Genomic DNA, 20,543 nt, shown 5'->3' on the forward strand with positions numbered 1-20,543 from the left:
CCAGAAAGGGGTTCTTTCCATCTACTTTTTGGCCATATTACATTCTCAGGGCATAGATTTGGGCCAGAAACACTGAACTAACAATATTATATGGGCATTTGATGAAGGCCCAACCCTCAAATATTTCCCTCACAGGTGCCTGCAATTTCACTTGTGATAATCTGCCTTCATTTAGTTTCTTTGGGTTGTACGACATCGCTTGTCCTGAAATTCTTACCTTCTCATAAGTACTGTTTGCAATTAGAGCAGACTATTGACACCTTACATGATTAACAAGTTTCTGAATGAAGGCGTGCCTTAGGTTAGATACCTGAGTCAAAAGGACATAATAAAACACGTGATTTTCTTCCTTAGAAGAGGAAACTAAGTTTGGAATGTTAAGAATGTTATTTGTTTTTGTATTACTCAGGATTCTATAGGGAATCAGAACCAATATATGCATATATATAGAACTTATACAATATACAGTATATAATATGTAACATTTATATGTATCATATATATATATATATATATATATATATATATACACATATATACACACACACACACATATAAAATACACACACATGCAGAGAGAGCGCAAATTTTTTTTAAGGAATTGGCTCATGCAGTTGTGGAGTCTGGCAAGTCCAAACTCTGTGGGGCAAGCTGACAGGCAGAAAACTCGGTACGAGTCAATGTTTCAGTCTTGAGTCTGAAATCAGCATGGCAGGCCAGTCAGGCTGGTGACTCAGGCAGGGTTTTTATGCTGCAGTCTTAAGAATGAATTCCTTTTTCTATGGGAAACCTATGTTTACTTGTAAGGCCTTCTTCAACTGGATGAGGCCCACCCACATTGTGGAGGGTAATCTGCTTTACTCAAATTTTGCCAATTTAAATGTTAATCACAACTTTAAAAATACCTTCTGCACAGCAACATCTAGACTGGTGTTTAGCCAAATAACCGAGCTCTATAGCCTAGTCAAGTTGACACGTAAAATTAACCATCATAGTTGTATTCGTGTAGAACTTGGAGCTTAACTTGTATTTCTAAAAACTAAAACCATCTAAACCCTTCTTAATAATTTTTTTTATCAATCATTGCTTGGCCTAGCACTGAATTTCACCTCCAGGCTTGACTAGATCACACATTTCTAATTCACCCTAAGCAACCTGGGGAAGCTGGATTATGCCTCTTGTCCTGTGCCACTGGTCTGAATTAGAAACATTCACCACTTCCACCAGGCATAGAAGGAAGAACTGATCATCATAGCTTCTTTGTACATTTTTCTAAAGTATTTACTAGCCCCTCTCTGTCTTTGGGTTCATTATTTATTTTTAATAAAATTCCATTAGCTCATACTTTACTCATGAATATTGTAAACTTTTTACAATATTAATTCATTAATCCTTATAACCCATGAGGCTGGTACTGCTATGATCTCCATTTTTTCCATGAATTTAAATAATTGGCTTAAAGTCTCAGGGTCAGTGATGGCCCTTAACCATTCTCTTAATTATTAAGCAACGTGCATATTAAGAAAGAGGTTTTTTTTTTACCTCCAGCCATAACTTGAAAAGAACCCAGAGATGAAAAGTATCTATTATCTGTTTATCATTATCATGAATATTGAGAAATGTTTACTAGATTATTATACTTATCTTTAAAACAAAAGCAGTTTAATTGCTTCCTTTTAGTTAAATCAGTTCAGTTTAAAAATAGCTACACCTTAGAGGTGCCTAGCTGTCTCACTCAGTTGGTTAAGAGTCTGCCTTCAGCTCAGGTCATGATCTCATGGTTTGAGTTCCAGCCCCACATCGGGCTTTCTGCTATCTGCTCAGAGCCTGCTTCAGATCCTCTGTTCCCCTCTTTCTGCCCCTTCCTCACTTGTGCTCTCTCCAAAAGAAAAAGAAAAAAGAAAAAAAGAAAAAGAAAAAAAAGATATATATATAGCTACACTGTGTTTGGGATACTTTCAGCCTGAGTCTTGTAACTAAACTTTTTTCAGGAGTTATTCTCACAGATTTTTCAAAAATCCTCTTGACTTAGTGACAAAACCTTTGGAGAGAATGACCATGGGTTTCAGTCAGCACTGTCCCTGTTGCATACAGACATGACTGGAGAATAAACCCAGTGATTGTCTTACATACACATAAGAAGTGTCTACATCTTGGCTGTGGGTATTTTGATTACAAGAATGTGATCCTGTAAGTCATCAGCACTATAAATAAAGTCAGGCTATAATAGAACATTTCATCAAAAGTTATCATGGTAGAAGGCAACTGTCGTGGAATCAGATTCTTGATTTTAAAAATATGTTGACGATCAAATTGAATCAGCTTAGCAGAAAAATAATTACAAAGATTGAAAATTCCCTGTTCCTCCAAGCCTTTTATTTTTTGTTTGTTAGTAAACTGATGTAGGAGACACTTGTTCCCCTGAAGGAGACTGCTGTCTCAACTGATAAATCATATAAGCTCCAATGAATGTATGTCCTCAACCTCAGGAATGACAGGTCTTTGTCACTCTTGTGGGATCTGAGCAGTGATGCCGTGAGAGAACTTGACTAATAACCTTCACGTGGACCTTTCAAAGTCTGCATGTAACTCCTTGATAAAGATCTTGGTAAAGGCTAATATTGTCACAGGTTGACAGTGTTGGGAGAAGAGGGCCACGGAGCACACTTTTCAGTTTATAGTAACTCCTTGAAAAAAACCTTAGGTTTTGCTGTACTTGGCAATCATTGGGACAAATCATAAGAAAATGAGTATGAAATATGTGACCCTCAGATATAATGCATTTGGCTTTATTCTCTCAGACATGTGCACATGAGGGCAGTTTATACAAAGTCTGGTTTGACTAAAAGGACACATCGCTGATGTTCTCTGAGTTTAGATGGAATGCCTTTCATTTTATACAGTGTCTTTAATTCTGCAGCTATTTAGCCACATATGGGTGTGTTGTATCAGTGAGATAGATTCACTGTGACAGTGAATGGAAAGAAGTAATCTATTCCCCTTATTTTGTGCAAAATTTAAAAGACAAAGCTAAATTTTACTGAAGACAGATCCATACCCAGGGGAAAGGACAACTCTGAAAAGCCCACTGTATTTCTAGCCAAATGTTTGAAAATAGATTTAGATTCTACCCAGGTGAATAGTTAATAGGTTTTTTGGGTGTGCTCAATTCTTTTCATGCTCCCAGTGTCATTTTGGTTTAAAAATACCACACTACATTTACTTCCCATGACCAAAAGCCTTAGAACATCACGAAAATGGTAATTAAGCATTACTTTCATGCATCCAACAAATGTTAATTTCAAGAGACTACACAAACAGGATTCCTTTAAGTTGTTTTATTGATGACAGGAACAAGTGCGTAATTAAAGATTTCATGAGACCTGCAAACAATAAAGAATGTGTCTATTGCCAGCAAAAATACAATTATTCCAGGTCCTTTAGACATTACAGAGTTCTTTCACACCAGATGGTTCATAAGTGACAAAGCCATTTTAGGATGTTTAATTGTGCTTCTACAAAACCTTCAAAGAATGAGGTAGTTTCCTTTACCCATGTTATTCTCCACATTTCGATTACACTTTCAGTGAGTTTAAATCTTTTAACGTAACCTTTAAACAATTTTTTCATGAAAGCCAAGCCTTATTTACAAAGTGTTTATTTCTCTGCACTTGATTTTTCTTAAAGAGAATTTCAAGAATGACTACACAACTAGAGAACTTTGAGACAATCAATGGTTGGGATTTTTCATTGCAATTAGATTTAGGTGTAAGAGCACATATTCTAAAAATTCCAGAGCTAAGCTGATACTCTCCTGTTTCTATCTATAAACTCCGATTTAAAAACTACTTCCTCAAACTACTTATTTTCTCTCAGTCACCGTTATTAAGCAAGTGCAAACTCTTCAGCAGTGACATAGGCTCTGTTTATTAGCCACTTGAGTCCATGTCAGAATCATTCATTCTCTTAAGTCACCAGGGAAACATCTGCAGAATTTACAGATGCATACAGATTAGCTAGCTTATTTTTAAGACTTCATTCGAAATCTTATAGCCATACTCTTGAGAGAATTCCTGCACTTTTTAGAAACTTACCAAAGACGTAAAAATTGAGGCAGATATATGCATTCCTTTGTTAACCCTGAGAATGACTGCTGTGAAATTAACCTGGGGAAATTGCAGCATGTTGCACATTTTAGTTAAAAACTAAATGACAATATTCAACTAATTTCCAAATCAGGTAGCCTTCACCAAGGAAAAGGGGATGGCGGTAAACTGTATTTCTAAGGCGCGCGTGGGGGGGGGGGGGGGCGGCACTGTGCAAAAGTCACAATGTACTCCTTGTCACTTATTTTTTCAGCCTCAAGAAGCTTCACGAATCTTAAGTAGTTGAAGGAATTATACAGTCTTCTCTAAATTTGTAGTACAGTGGTTTCCACGACCGTCAGGTTATTATCTCGAGATCATGGCCTAATTCTAATACCTAATGAACTGGCCCTTATACTTAGCCACTTCCTCCTCGGCACTATTGGTATTTGGCACCTACGTTGAACGCTAAAGACCCCTATGGTTGGCCGAATAAGGACAAGGCTTCTCTGGACAACACAGAAGCAAGTTTGACTTTTTTCCTGTGTTTCTTCCTCTACCTTCAGTTGTTCTTCTTCTGACATCTTCTCTAATTAAAAGTTTCTTGCCCCATAATTTAATAGTAGAACGTAGCCATTATAAAAGTGGATGTGCAGAGAAATCTGTCATTGAAACTACATCTTAATTCATGCTCATACCACAGCTTGCAGTCAAGTCTTACATCCCAACAGTGGATTCTGTAAATTGGAACATTATACAACTTAAGTTTTAAGCCTTATTCATAGGGTCTACAGAGGTATGAAACATATACTTCCAGACAGAAAAAGGCTTACTTAAGACTTCAACTGCATCCAGCAGATTTTAAAGACCGCTTCATTATCTAATATCAAATTTCATGCCTTCATCATTCACATTTGAATCATTCATTTAAATCATTCACGAAAGCAAATGTATGTACTTATCTGATCCCACAGAATTATTTACCCACAAACACTATTACATCATGTTGATATGTTTTTTATCAAGCTCCCCAAATTAATATCTGAAGTCTTTTGATGTGGTATGTACACTAAGGATGAAAAATCACTTTCTTCTACCTCTGAATTTTTTTAAAGCGTGTTTTGGCCATGATGAACATGAATCTCTTTGCAATACGTTAAATGGCCTTTCTTTTAAAATCTCAAACCATGAAAAGTCATTGTTATATTAGTCCTCTACTTGTGATTTTCTGAGTAGCTGGATCCATCATTTTCAAGCTAAAGCTCTAAAGAGTTTGATTCATAATAGACATTTTCCAGAAAAACTCATTCTAGGAACATTTTATTTCAATAATATCTGGCTTTGAGTTTAAGATCAGCAAGGATGCTGTAATTTCAGATGATCTTTTGTTAGATGAACCATGACAATTTAACATTGCTCCAGAGAATGTAGTTATCAAATGTACTAGGCAGGTTGGAAGTAAGTGGTAAACCAACAGGGAATCACACCAGGTAGACGGTTGAATAACCCTCTAAATACTAATCCTACCGAGTAGTTGTGCAGTAGAAGAAAGGAATGGAAAAAGGGACGAATTTCCTTAAAAAATGAGATGGAAATGTTCATTGTGATTTCTTGATAAGACATGTGTTCTAGCCATCATCTCCTATTATCTAACTGCATTAAATAACTTTTTTTATCTAAAAATTTTAGTAGAGTATAAACTCCACGAGGATAACGTCTATATACTATTTTCTAGAACTAACTTCCTAATCCCTACCACTAGCTGTGTTAGACGCAAATTTGTGGGTACTCAACCAACATTTATCAAATTAACTATAATCTCTATGATCTTTGTCAATTAATAGGTAATCCTTACTGAAAAGCTGGTACTCTCTGTTGGGAGCAGACATCTGGAAAACAGGTGAACAAATTCTACTTGTAAAAACACAAAGTGACAGGTATTATGAATTATCCACTAATTATTCATGAGCATTACTATTGGTAACTTAAGTTTCTGAATATACACATAAGAAATCCACATTACAAGGAAGAATTCTTTGATCACATATAGCATCTGAATATAAAATAAGTGAGCCTTACAATGTTTCTCTGACCCCTAAGCCCTTTGCTTTAGTCCATCTGACGAATATTGATTGCCCTAAATATTTTAGAAAATATAAACAAGTGAACAAGTATTGTTATTTTCTGCCTAAAATACATTTTTCCCAATCGTAATGGTAAACTCAATGTATGCTCTTAAAAAGGAACTTTTTAAGGAAAAAGAATACAGTAACTGAGCACTGTGTGGGAATAGGGAGAATAAATAAGCTTATTCTGGAAGCTGATTTTATAGCAAAAACCCCCTAACGTGGAGTTGAATCTACTGCTTTAATAAGAGGCTCCTATAATTCTTTTGACCAAAACATACTCATTAATTGCCTCAAGTGTTCAAGAGTGCCGATTTGAAGGAAGCAAGACCACTCGTTTAGGTACAATAACATCGAGCAATAAACCTGATCCTAGGGCATCTCACGTAGGCTTCCCCAAACTTCAGGAGTGCTGACGCTGCACGGCATGTAAGTGGTGTTCACTGTACTTTCCTGCTGCTATTGTCTGTCATCTTTTTTTTTTTTTTTTCCTTTACCTTATGGCAACATTTTGAGAAAAGAATAGAGGGTGTTTACCAGGGAGGGAAAAAAAAAACACATGATTCCTAACAAGTTTTCTCATTCGCTTATTTCTTTCCCTTTTACTTTTACTTTGCACTTTTGAAAGCAAAGGTTAAAACAGGTATTATTAATTTCACTTCTGCCAGCTGCAGGTCCTTCAGAGCATGGTACACACCCCTGCAGTTGATGCTTCTTTTGGGGTATCCATGATTTGAATCCTTAATAAATGACTGTAACAATAAAAAAAATTCTAATAGCAAATATCTTTAGGAAATGCCCAAGTTTTGTTTATATCTGAACACTTCATTTTAAAACCCCGGTTTCTACCGGGGCACCTGGGTGGCTTAGTCAGTTGGGCATCCGGCTTCGGCTCAGGTCATGATCTCACAGTTTGTGAGTTCAAGCACCACGTTGGGCTCTGTGCTGACAACTCAAAGCCTGGAGCCTGCTTCAGATTCTGTCTCTATCTCTCTCTGCCCCTCCCCTGCTCATGCTGTCTCAAAAATAAATAAACATTAAAAAAATAATTTAAAAAATCCCGGTTTCTACCAGTGTGTTTAGGAAAAAGCTGACAAACTTGGTCTGAAATGTAAAACATGAAAAAAGTGGGAGGAAGAGAACATGAAAAATAAGTTAATCATTATCATTCTAAGTGCCACCAGTTCTGTTTATATTCATGCACATGTGAATTGTTGAATCTCATTTGATCAACCCAATTAAACATTAAATAATTGCAGCCAATTATGCAAATATCAGCAACAATATTAATTTGTTGATCTTTTTGAGCAGATTAGCCTCACATGTTCCTAATGCTAGACTATCTTACACCATAAATGATCAATTAGTGTTAGGATAACTAAGTCTTGAAGAATGGATAATTGCCTAGTTATAATGTGTCACTCTTGCTGTATTAATCCACTGCAATTAAACAAATAGTGCACAAGGAAAAAAGATGTGCAGATGTTCCTTTTAAATCTATTTAACAAGTTAGTGTCAAGGTCAATTTTCTGTCTTATTACTTAAGAAAATGGCAGATTGCGCTCTCTCAGTTTTAGGAGACCTCCAGTTTTTAAAAATATATATCCTTAGTTTTCACTCCATCTGGTAGAAAGGGCTTAAAATGCTCTTAAGGTTTGATGAAAGAAATCATAGAGACATAATGTCAAGACATGTTGTTCTCTAACTTTTATAACGGACATGTGTTGCCATACTAAATTTAGAGATGCAAAGTGTGAAATGTATTTATGGCAAACAAATGACTTCCATTTCTCATAGAAATGTAGGTCTAGTTATTAAGTGCTACTTGACAGGTTAGAATTACCTGCAAGTCTTTTCTAGACTACTGCTTTAAAAAGAAGGTCACAGGATTTAGCCAAGGTAAATGCATACCCTTAGAACACTACTTGGTGAAGTGTGCAGAGGACAGTTAAAGCACCTGAGGCCTGAAAAGAACAGACTTCCAAGACTTCAGATCACCAATTAAAAGCCCCCTAAAAGATATTTTTACTATTCCTTTTCATCTTATATACTTCCCTAATTTTCATTTTACCATTCCTATCTAAAAGAACCCTATGGCCAAAAGTCTTGGAAAAGAATCAAAGCCCCATTTGCTATGTGCTGCTAAATGCCTTAAGGAAATTTTTCTAACACATCAAACTTTTAGAAGGTCTTTTTTCCCCTTGCTCTGAAAAGAGAATGAAATATGATCAGCAAGATGAAAGTTACTAGAACTGAGGGAAACCAAAATATGTCTGAGAGTTGACCTTCCAAGGGTAAACGTTTTCTAGCAAGGTTTGACTGACTTTCCCCTAAATTATAAACCAGGATTCAATTTTAACTCACAGCTCCTAAATGAGGAAAAGATCATCTAGAATCGCTCTCCTGTACTCTAACCATGTGATCCTCCCAGCCCCATTCAACAGAAATGAGGTATATCAAAGTATACCCCTTTGCTTTCTACCAAAAGCTAAATATGATTCTTTATTTTGTATTTAACATGTAACATATATGTATTTAACACTTCACAAAGGTCATTTCCATTTGGTTGGTATGATATCATGACCTCTCTAGAGCTGCTATTTCAATTCCAAGGCAGTCTTCAAATATGAAATAATCCCTCCAACAAACTATGCCTCTGAGTATCTCTAATGACTTAGCAGTCCCTGGAAAATAAAGACAACGTGAGGTAAATGGACACAATGTCAGAATCAACCACAAATTCTAATAAAGAGGTTTCATAATATAGAAACAAAGAAGGTACACTTCTATAGAAGCTAAATGTTCATTCATTCATTATTTAATGAGTACCTATTATGTGCCAGGCAGGGGGATACAAAGATCTCAAAGGCACAAGAGCCTCAGTCTTGTGTTGGTGGCTGACAAACAGCCAATCACAATACAATGTGGAAAGGACAATGGTGGAGATGTGCACAGGTCCTGCTGATGCACAAGGAGAGCCTGGAGGAGACTGTGACATCAGGAAGAAAGGAGATTTACTCTTTAAGATGGATTTAAGGGGCCTGCAAAGAAAAATGTGAAAGCAGAAATACCAGTTTTTCAGTCTTGATTATTAAACAAAAAACAAAACAAAAAAAAAAACAAAACCCACAACCATTTTCTGAAGATGAAGATAATGTCACAGGAAACATTACCTATGAAATTTACTCAGATCAGTTTTTAAACACAAAGAAACTCATTTGGTTGAGGAGCAGAACGTAACTTACACTAAGGAAGAAAATATTTTTGTATCTGAGGAAACTAATAAGGGAGGAACTAAGATTATTGAGGAAAAGTCTATGCCGTATGGCTTACATTATCATCTTTCGAAGAGAAGGTGAAGTAAGCTTTTAACACTGAGTTTACAAAATACCAGTTGATGATTGCAATTCATTTTCTCTGGCATGAGGAAACAATCACCTGGTAACAACTGATAACACAAACTACATTAGGCACAACTAAAAACAGGTAGCCAAAGAAATCTATTGTAATTCAACTGCAACAGTTTGTCTCCATAGCACACAGATGATATTCTGTATTTTCCATTCAGGATACTATGATTGTCCAGTTGCTCTCTTCTCTTCCGTACTACAACAAAAGCAAGAAAACATGTTTAAGTGTAAACACTACCAGTGCAAGAATCGCTTACAAATAAGTTCAGCGATACAACCAATGTTATACAAAAAGGTCTGTTCCTATTTTGAACAGTAAAAGCATATTCGTGTTAAAAATAGGATTAGAGAGAAATAAATCAAATACCTGGAGAGAATCACAAGTTTTATAATTATGGTTGAATTCAAATTTATAGCTGAAATAAGTCTCTAAGTAATGCCTTTTCATCACCATTCTGTATTTAGTTTCTGCTCCCCAAATAAAGTAACTGAGTTAAATTTAATTACAATCATCTTTATTCTAAAGAAGCGATGCTCAGAGTGTGTGCTCCAGACCTGGAGCATCGGCATCACCAGGCAGCATGTCTGAAATGCAAATTCTCAAGCCATACCTCAGACTTTACTGGGGATGGGTCCCAGCAACCATGCTTCAGCCAGCACTTTCGGGGGATTCTAATGACAGTGAAGTTTGAGAATCACCGCTCTGAAAGCCCCCTTTCTCAAGAGGGTTTTATGTTCATGGACAAAATATTAAATTGACAAACGCTCTGTTCTCTAAATGAAAGTCATTCAGGTTATGTTAACATCTCAATTTTTCTTATTACTTCAAATGTTATGGAACTACATCACAATCAGAATTTGATTCGCATCTCCAAATAATTTGCTTTCACAAACCTGAATTTTAATACTTAAAATTGAATTAACTGACACAAAGACATTCAAGATGTCCAAAGTAGAAAGCTAGTTTTGATCAATTTGTTCTTTTATTCATTCATTCATGTATGCGTGCATTCATTCATTCATTCATCAAACATATCTGTGTTCAAATGAGCTCTCACAGTGCTAATGCTATGGTGCCAGGAGCTTGACAGACTTACTATGAAATTTATCCTCACAGTAACCCCAGAGAGTAGGCACCGTTATCGATCTCATTTTATGGATGAGAAAAACTGTGTTAGGGAGATTAAACAACTTACTCAGGTAATTCGTAAAGGGTAGAGCCGAGCCCAGACCCTAGCCAAAGGTCTCTCTCGCACCAATGACATGTTCTTGACTACCATTTGGAGTTCCCTCCACATGTTCACATAGCTGTGTCTGTGGAGATGGACTTGGAACATATCTTTCCTTCCCCCACCATGCCAGTGAGTCTGCCACCATGTGCTTGCCTAAATTCCTGCGATGATGTCCCCTTTTCACATGAATCGGCTTTTCATTCCCAATATAACTTCAGTTGAAATTCAGATAAAACATTAGCAGTTCCAAATGGGAAAGAACTTTAATGATCATCTAAAATGTAGGGGCTTTGGGGAGCCTGGCCGGCTCAGTCGATAGAGCACGTGACTCTTGATCTCGGGGTCATAAGTTCGAGCCCCGTGTTGGGTGTAGAGATTACTTAAAAATAAAACCTTTAAAAAATAAATTAATTAATTAAATGCAAGGATGAGTCAAATAAGTGGAGCTCTGGACTTTAGAACAATTCCACTTTAATCAGTTTTGTATGTTGGGATTCTAGGAAAGATTTCCTTTGTAGAAAATTTCTGCTGCTTAAAAATCACGTATGAAGAGCAATGTACTCTTAAAGCCAAGCTTCTTATTTTACATCTAAGGACATTAAGGTTCTAGAAAACTCTTAATCTGAAGCCCAGGGCTCCTGCCTCTATCTGATGCTATTTCTCCTATGTTATATTGTCCATGTGCTGGGTTCCTCTTAAAGAGCTTTAAAGACCTCTGGCAGCAGAATCTATCAAATCGGTAAAAATATTGGGAGCCAAGAATGGGTCTACTTACAACCTTTTGGTTTACATAAAAAAGAGAATGAAGGAAGCCCAATGACTATAAGTGACTTGCTGAATTTATATCAGAAAGAGTTGTTTCAAGAGTGTGGCTTCCCACTATTAATTGTTGATTCATGATAAATGCTAGATAAAAATTCCCAAATTCTGCTTGATTTATGTATGGTACAACATGACTTAAGGTAAGATCAAAATACGTGTTTTGTTTCTCTTACTTGGATTCCCATTAATACATTAGATACTCATGCCATTAATAATTGAGTGTCATCATATTGACATTTTAGCAGATCTACATTATTGTGATTCGTGACCGCCATAATTCCATCTTGAATCTCATCAATTAAAGTGAATTCGCTTTCGATTAGTTGTTTCAGTTTTATAAACCGTCAAAAATCTATTTGGGTTACAATGACAGTCATAGGCCATATCACTCTAAGAACCTTCATAATATATATTAAGATTGGCCTCCTCATCCTATAATTTATGCTTTTATGTAAAAATTATAGCATTCTGAGATGTATCTAAGAAATGTGATCATACAGGTAATTCAAACTATCTAGACCTAAGCAGTAAGCGATCAAACTTTCCATTTAGATGATAAATAACTTGATTCAATTTTTCAAGGCAAAATAATTCAAGAGTAGAGATGACAGATGTTAGCAGAGAGAGAAATTATATTCTTTCCTCAGGAGTAGGTACCTAGAGAAGGAGGGGAAAGAACACATGTCTGCATGGGCAAGGCTATCATTATCAGGGTCATTACAGAACCACAGCAGTAGGCTTACTCCTTCAGCATTTGGCAGGTCTGCTGTAAGTCACAATGACTTGATGTTGTTCACTGGAATCGAAGATGAGGTTAAAGCAACATGGCAAATCCAACTGAGCACATGGGGTGGTACTCAGCCCATGTGGAAGATTATCAATGAGGTATGCAGAATTTTCATCTTTCATGAATTCCAGGAAGAACACTAAACCAAAACACAACTAATGACAAGTTCATTACTTCACATCCAACATACATATGGCAAATAATTTTACATGGCCTTTGTTAAATGCCTTTTACATTAGGCAGGAAAGTTCTTAGCAACACAAAAGGACAATGTACATGTCATGCACTTATTCTCTGTGATGCCAATAAAATTATAATCAGTGCTGCCCACCAGGTGACAGTTTGTCATTCTTGTTCTAAATCCTATTCAATGGGCAAAGCTCTGTAATCCTGTAACGTGGAGAAGTGTGTATTAGGGAACAAGTACAGCTGGGAAGCTGGTCAAGGGGCTGAGTCATCAAGGCAATCTGGAAATGTTCACTTAGTATGCACACAAAGAGAAGGATAACTCGGGACATCAGCAGGGAAAAGGAGTAGGGCTCTTATGTAACTAAAAACCATCAAGCTGTTCCACTGAAAACAAAAAAATGCAATAACCACTAATGGTCATTTATTCTTACAAAACTGTAGCCACTAGTGGGGAAAACAGAATTTTAAAAGAAATTCCATCTGGTGGCCTACAGTCAATACAGATCCTGCACCTATCTCACTGGGCTTTCCTTTTCCTAAACTATTTAAGACACCTACCTCTCTAAACTTAACCAAAGAGGTGAAAAATCTATACACTGAAAACTATAGAAAGCTTAGAAAAGAAATTGAAGAAGACACACACACAAAAAAATGGAAAAATATTTCATGCTCATGGATTGGAAGAATATTGTTAAAATGTTGATACTATCCAAAGCAATCTACATATTCAATGCAATCTGTATCAAAATAACACCAGCATTCTGCACAGAGCTAGAGCAAACAATCCTAAAATGTGTATGGAACCAGAAAAGACCCCAAATAGCCAAAGCAATCCTAAAAATGAAAAACAAAGCTGGAGGCATCACAATTCTGGACTTCAAGATGTATCACAAAGCTGTAATCATGAAGACAGTATGGCACTGGCACAGAAACAGACACTTAGATCAATGGAACAGAATACAGAATGCAGAAATGGACCAACAAACATATGACCAACTAATCTTTGACAAAGCAGGAAAGAATATCCAATGGAATAAAGACAGTCTCTCCAGCAAATTGTGTTGGGAAAACTGGACAGCAACATGCAGAAAAATGAACCTGGACCAGTTTCTTACATGATACACAAAAATAAACTCAAAATGGATGAAAGACCTAAATGTAAGACGGGAAGCCATCAAAATCCTAGAGGAGAAAGCAGGCAAAAACCTCTTTGACTGGGGCACTTGGGTGGCTCAGTCGGTTAAGCGTCCGACTTCGGCTCAGGTCATGATCTTGCGGTTTGCGAGTTCGAGCCCCGTGTCAGGCTCTGTGCTGACAGCTCAGAGCCTGAAGCCTGCTTCGGATTCTGTGTCTCCCTCTCTCTCTGCTCCTCCCCTGCTTATGCTCTGTCTCTATCTCAAAAATAAATAAAACATTAAAAAAAAATTTAAAAAAACAACAACACCTCTTTGACCTTGGCTGCAACAACTTCTTATTCAACATGTCTCCAGAAGCAAGGGAAACAAAAGCAAAAACGAACTATTGGAATCTCTTCAAGATAAAAACCTTCTGCATGGTGAAGGAAACAATCAGCAAAACTAAAAGTCAACCGACAGAATGGGAAAAGATACTTGTAAATGACATATTAGATAAAGGGTTAGTATCTGAAATCTTATAAAGAACTTATCAAACTCAACACCCAAAAAACAAATAATCCAGTGAAGAAACAGGCAAAAGACATCAATAGACACTTTTCCAAAAAGGACATCCAGGTGGCCAATAGACCCATGAAAAAATGCTCAACATCACTCGTCATCAGGGAAGTACGAATCAAAACCACAATGAGATACCACCTTACACCTGTCAGAATGGCTAACATTAACAACTCAGGCAACAATAGATGTTGGCGAGGACGCAGTGAAAGAATCCTTTTGCACTGTTGGTGGGAATGCAAACTGGTGCAGCCACTCTGGAAAACACTATGGAGATTCCTCAAAAAATTAAAAATACAACTACCTTATGACCCAGCAAATGCACTACTAGGTACTTATCCAAAGGATACAGGTATGCTGTTTTGAAGAGGCACATTCACCCCAATGTTTATAGCAGCATTATTGACAATAGCCAAAGTATGGAAAGAGCCCAAATGTCCATTGACAGATGAATGGATAAAGAAAATGTGGTGTGTGTATGCGTGCGTGTGTGTAGAGAGAAAGAGAGAGAGAGAGAGAGAGAGAGAGAGATACAATGGAGTATTACTCAGCAATCAAAAAGAATGAAATCTTGTCGTTTGCAACAACATGGATGGAACTAGTGTATTATTCTAAATGCAATTAGAGAAAGACAAATATACGACTTCAGTCATATGTGGAATTTAAGATACAAAACAGACGAATATAAGGGAAGGGAAGCAAAAATAATATAAAAATATGGAGGGGGACAAACATAAGAGAATCTTAAATATAGAGAACTGAAGGTTGCTGAGGGGTTGTGGGAGGGGGGATGGGCTAAATGGGCAAGGGGCAGTAAGGAGGACACTTGTTGGGATGAGCACTGGATGTTATATGTAGGGGATGAATCACTGGATTCTACTCCTGAAATCACTATTATACTATATGCTAAATAACTTGGATGCAAATTTAAAAAATAAAATAAATTAATTTAAAAAAAAAACAGAAAAGGACTTCCACCTCTCAGGTCTTTGCAATCACTACTTCCCACTTTCTAAAACCTCAACAGCAGCCCTGTTAGTTACACAAACATGCTGCCCTGATATTTAAGGCCTGGATTCCAGGTTTTTATTTGATTCTGACAGCAGTCTTGGTATGTGCATTTCACTTTAAAAATGTCTAAAATCAGGTTCTCTCAAAGTTTTCTCGAAAAGTAGTATGTGGGGCGCCTGGGTGGCTTAGTCGGCTCAGGACATGATCTCACAGTTCATGGGTTCGAGCCCCGTGTAGAGCTCTGTGCGGACAGCTCAGAGCCTGGAATCTGCTTCAAATTCTATGTCTCCCTCTCTCTCTGCTTCTCCCCCACTCACACTCTCTCTCTCTCTCAAAAATAAATAAATGTTTAAAAAAATTTAAAAAAAAAGTCATTTGATATTATTTAAGGCCTTCCTCCCACCTCTCCTCAGAATGTGTTAATATATAAGAGCAACATGTTTTTGTCCTTCAGTATCTGTCTGGTATATCACTCACTTATTTGTTCCTTTATTCATTTATTCAAGAAACATTACTGAGTGTGTATGATAGCCCAGGCCTTGTACTGAATACTGGGGTTATAAGAAGGGAGTAAAACAATTCCTACATTCAAACAACCTTAGAACAAAGACAAGTGTGTGACTAATTAGAATACAACTTAAAGGCCATGTGTGATATGGAACCCAGGTACTTTGGAAGCTGGAAGAAGAAGTTATATTTGAGGGGATGAATACGTGTTTGTACCGGGGACAGGGATGTTGCTCAAGACAGACTTTAAAAGTTCCTCAAGGAGATGTGTCTTGACAGACAACCAATACCTTCTCAAGTAGGCAAACTGTAGAAGGTACAGAAAGGCAGGAAGAAGTAGACAGCAGAGTCAATTGGAGAACAGAGATTATCCCAATAGCAGGCATATTGGTGAATACGATAGTGAGTAATCAGATTGACAAAGAGCGATGCAAGAGAAAAGAAACATAGGCAATATGGCTAATGTTCTCCATGCTGAAGTCTGGTTAAGTAACACAAAAGTGTTTTTCTTTGTCACTTGAAAAAAGAAAGAGGGGAAAAAAAAAAAAGACTGAAACACTCCCCTCCTAAGAGGTATTTTTAGGGCAATCTAAAATCCATGGAATTTTATGGAAAATTCGCCAAGGGGAATGAATACTTAACCTCAGAGGTTCTTACTCATATACAGAAACACACAAGTTAAATGACAATCACATCTGTGGTTAAGAAGGATTTCCACCCCCCACGTCACAGTGGCAAGAATCTTCTGGGTTTATTGGTTGTTGTTGCTCTCTTCAATTTACCAGAGCACTTCTTACGAAATATCCACGTTTTTCATGTAATGTCAAAGAGATCAAATGTGAAACATGATGCAATTCTATGCTTTTTCCTCAATAATTACTTAAATTATTTTTCGTGGACAGAAACAGGCACCTGTAGCTTGGGTGACAGCACCAATTTGCTATAAGAGAATAATTTTGAAACTTTAGGTTCCATGCCCACAGGCATAAAATAATTGAAAAAGAAGGATGTGGTCTTAGATTCTGAATAGATAGTCCTCTGTTACTTAACAATTTGGAGCAGAGTTGGTCCTTCTGGTTTGTGGTTTAATTCAGAATCATTATATTATCTCACGTATCCTGTGTCTCCACCCTTTTTGTTTCCTTATTCCTAGGGAAGCTTTGAATGTATCATTAATTTTCAGTGTTACCACCATTACATTTTACTACCTAGGGTAAAAAGAGAAATTAATTTCTTCTTAGCCACAGGCACTAAGTTATATAGAGAATATATACAGGTAAAAGGAAAATGTTGTTTCTTCTCATTCTCTGCTTCATATGGATCTTTTATTCTTAAAAGTATTCATGTGGCCTCACATTTAAATTGAGTATTTTGTTTCTCTACAGCTTTGACTTCTCCAATTTTTTTTATCCCTTCTACTACTATTAAATCACCAGCACCTGGAATAGTCTCTTGCACACTGTTTGTGCTCAAGACATATATCTATTGAATGAATTAATCAAAAACATTCACTTATTCACTAATCTTACATCCATAACCTTACCGTAAAAATGCTCTGAGAACTTTTGTAATGGCGTGTCCTTTTGCCCCCAGAATATGTCTTTGGGCTTCTCTTTTACTTAGAGTTCTGATGCATATACTTTGGCACTATCTCAAGAGAGAGGAAATTTCTGCTTTTGCCTGCCTTAGGCAAAGCTTCATGATTATGTCCATCAAACACCTCTACTTAGATCTTTCTTCCAATTCAAATTTAATACAGTTTGATTTTCCCTTTCAAATACAATTGACTTTTTCTTTTCTTTTAATCCTTTACAACCAAATCAAATTAAGGGTAATTTTCTTATTTCATATAATCTCCAAGAGGTACTGAAATCTCATTTTGTGTATTAAGTCCGATACAATGAAGGATTCCCCTCTGTATGTATTCAAGAAAAGGTTCCAAAGTGGTATTTTCTTATTACCATAGCAACACGACCTCCCCCCTTTTCCTTCCAATTTTTAAGTTTTATTTATTTTTTATTATTCTTTATTTTTTGTTTAAATCCAAGTTAGTTAACATATAGTGTAATAATGATTTCAGGAATAGAATTTAGTGATTCATAACTTATATATGACACTCAGTGCTCATCCCAACAAGTGCCTTCCTTAATGCCCATCACTCATTTAGCCCATCCCCCCATCCAACATGTCTCTAGCAACCCTCAGTTTGTTCTCTGTATTTAAGAATCTTGGGGCACCTGGGTGGCTCAGTCAGTGGCTCATCCGACTTTGGCTCAGGTCACGATCTTACAGTTCGTGGGTTTGAGCCTCGCGTCAGGCTCTGTGCTGACAGCTCAGAGCCTGGAGCCTGCTTCAGATTCTGTGTCTCCCTCTCTCTCTGCCCCTCCCCTGCTTGTGCTCTGTCAAAAATAAACTTTAAAATTCTTTAAAAAAAAAAAAAAAAAAAAGAATCTCTTATAGTCTGTCTCCCATCTGTTTTTATCTTATGGGTGATATCATACGACATTTGTCTTTCTGCTACTTATTTTGCTTAGCATAATACACTATAGTTCAATCCATGTTGTTGCAAATACTGCCTCCCTCTTAAAAATCTTTCAATTTCTGTTTTGGATAAAGGCTTTCATAATTTGGCCAATTATATATTTTTATTCTATTTATGTTTCTTATTTGTGCAAAACACTAATAACTTATTACCTTCATCAGATTTACTCAACTGTAAAAAAATTTAGATTACCAAAACATCCAAATATTCTTATTAATTGAATTTTTTCCAATGACTTTTAATTGTTTCCATGTATAAAAGTAGAAGACTCAACAAATTATATGTCTTCTAATATTAAGATATTCCTTTATTTAGTTTGCAGAATTTTTTTAAATGTTTATTCTGAGAGAGAGAGAGAGAGGCAGAGAAAGGGGAATAGAGAATCCCAAGTAGGCTCCATGCTGTCAGCACAGAGCCTGATATGGGGTTCAATCTCACAAACCATGAGATCATGACTTGAGCCAAAATCAAGAGTCAAACCCTTAACTGGCTGAGCCACCCAGGGGCCCCAGTTGAAAGATTTCTATAGAAAGCCTTTACTGAAGAGGAAAAGAGCAACATTTCATCGATTCAAAAACCACAATCATTCTTACCTTTTAATGTTATTAATTTTGCATAAAAGTTGCTGAGTAAGTCTTCCAAAAATACCATTCTTATTACTATCCCAGGACCTCAGTTGCTCTGGAGGGGCCTGCTGTTTTGTCAACTTTTTTTTTTTTTGTATAGTTTTAAGACCTAAACCATCTGGTGTCACTCAAACTATCAAACTTTATTTCACATTTCAGTATGAATCTCAGCTCCCCTTGGGTACGTTCACTGACTGGCAATGATGATATGTGGGCTCAACAAAATCGTCCAACAACGTGTGAGGGGTTTGCAAGTTATAGAATAGTCCTTTTATTGATGACCTGGCATTACGTGGTACTTGATAAGCCTGCCTAGAGATATGCTTAACTGTCTGATGAGACACCACTGTAAACTGCTGCTCAGGAAAAAACAGGCAGAACAAGGTTAGCAGTAGAAAAAAAATAGGTATGCACTGTTTTTGACCCAACAGTTACAATCTCAGGAACTTATCCTAAGGAAATAATCAAAGATTGCACTGTTTGTAACAGGTAAAAAAAAAAAAAAAAAAAAAAACTGCCAACAACATAAACGTTCAATAATAATGATTCTTTAAAAATTATAGTACATCAATATCACAGAATTCAATTAAATTTTATACATGGAATGGAGAAATTTATTGATACGAAAAAGCAAATGATTTGCTAGATGAAAAAAAAGCAGGTAACAAATCACATATGACTATTTTGTTAGAAAAATACTTCAAGAAGTATATTAACAGAAAATATTTTTGAGATATCAAAAATTAACAGTGGTTATATTTCAGTGTTGGAATCACAGGTAATATTTTTCTTTTGTGCTTTATTCTACAAATTTAATTTGTTAACCCCAAATGGCAGTGTTTACTCTCTTCTCTCCACTGAAATATGATTTGGTTTTAGTTCTGATTGAAATCATCTGAAATAAGATGACCTTTTTTTAAAAAAGAAGCCCTTACCTGAATATCAGTCAATTTTTCCAAGATCCGACTTGCAAGTTTAGGACCATTCTCCATAGTTGGGATGTGTACAGTCTATGAAAGAATATCACAGGCATGATAATTGGAGGATATCCATGTATGCAATAAGCAAGACACTCAGCAATTCTACTGTATTAAGACAATCCCACTGAAATAAGGAATGGTACTATGATAACCTGACCACGTATGCCAACCCCTTATGCCAAAGACTCTTTTTCTATTCTGAATTTGAATAAAAACAAAGTAGCCGATGATAGTTTGTTTCTTGCCTACCAACTGATTTTAAGGCACAACTGGTTTATATGTTGGTCTTCAGGCTGATATGAGGAACCAAAGAGACCAAAGAGCTAGGGATACCTAAAACAGTGGCCAAACATAAAGAATCCTACCTCTTTCAGGATTCTGAGAATCTATAGGATGAATGATTGGCCTCCTTACCTAATTCTTCTGGCAGGGAATGAGAACTCGAAAACCTTTTGCCACAAATTAAAGCAAGTCATTGCAGGGACGTATATGAAAGCAAGTCTATGCCTTCACAAAATAGGCTTCTAAACCTATG

General features: G+C 36.5%; 1 protein-coding gene across 3 annotated transcripts in view; it reads right to left on the reverse strand.

Annotated features, from left to right (window-relative positions):
* Positions 1-3,323: 3,323 nt before the first annotated feature.
* The window catches only part of BCAT1 (branched chain amino acid transaminase 1), a 106,460-nt gene continuing 89,240 nt past the window's right edge, over positions 3,324-20,543 (reverse strand). For all 3 annotated transcript variants that reach the window (XM_060658142.3, XM_060658141.3, XM_060658143.3), the window contains exons 10-11: positions 19,964-20,038; positions 3,324-9,817 (exon numbers count right to left, since the gene is read on the reverse strand). In XM_060658142.3, coding sequence (XP_060514125.1) covers positions 9,776-9,817; positions 19,964-20,038 — 117 coding nt within the window. In that variant the 3' untranslated portion in view covers positions 3,324-9,775. The remainder of the gene's footprint in view (positions 9,818-19,963; positions 20,039-20,543) is intronic.

This window comes from Panthera onca, chromosome B4 (genome assembly GCF_046562875.1).
Source record: "Panthera onca isolate mPanOnc1 chromosome B4, mPanOnc1 haplotype 2, whole genome shotgun sequence".
Lineage (NCBI taxonomy): Eukaryota > Metazoa > Chordata > Mammalia > Carnivora > Felidae > Panthera > Panthera onca.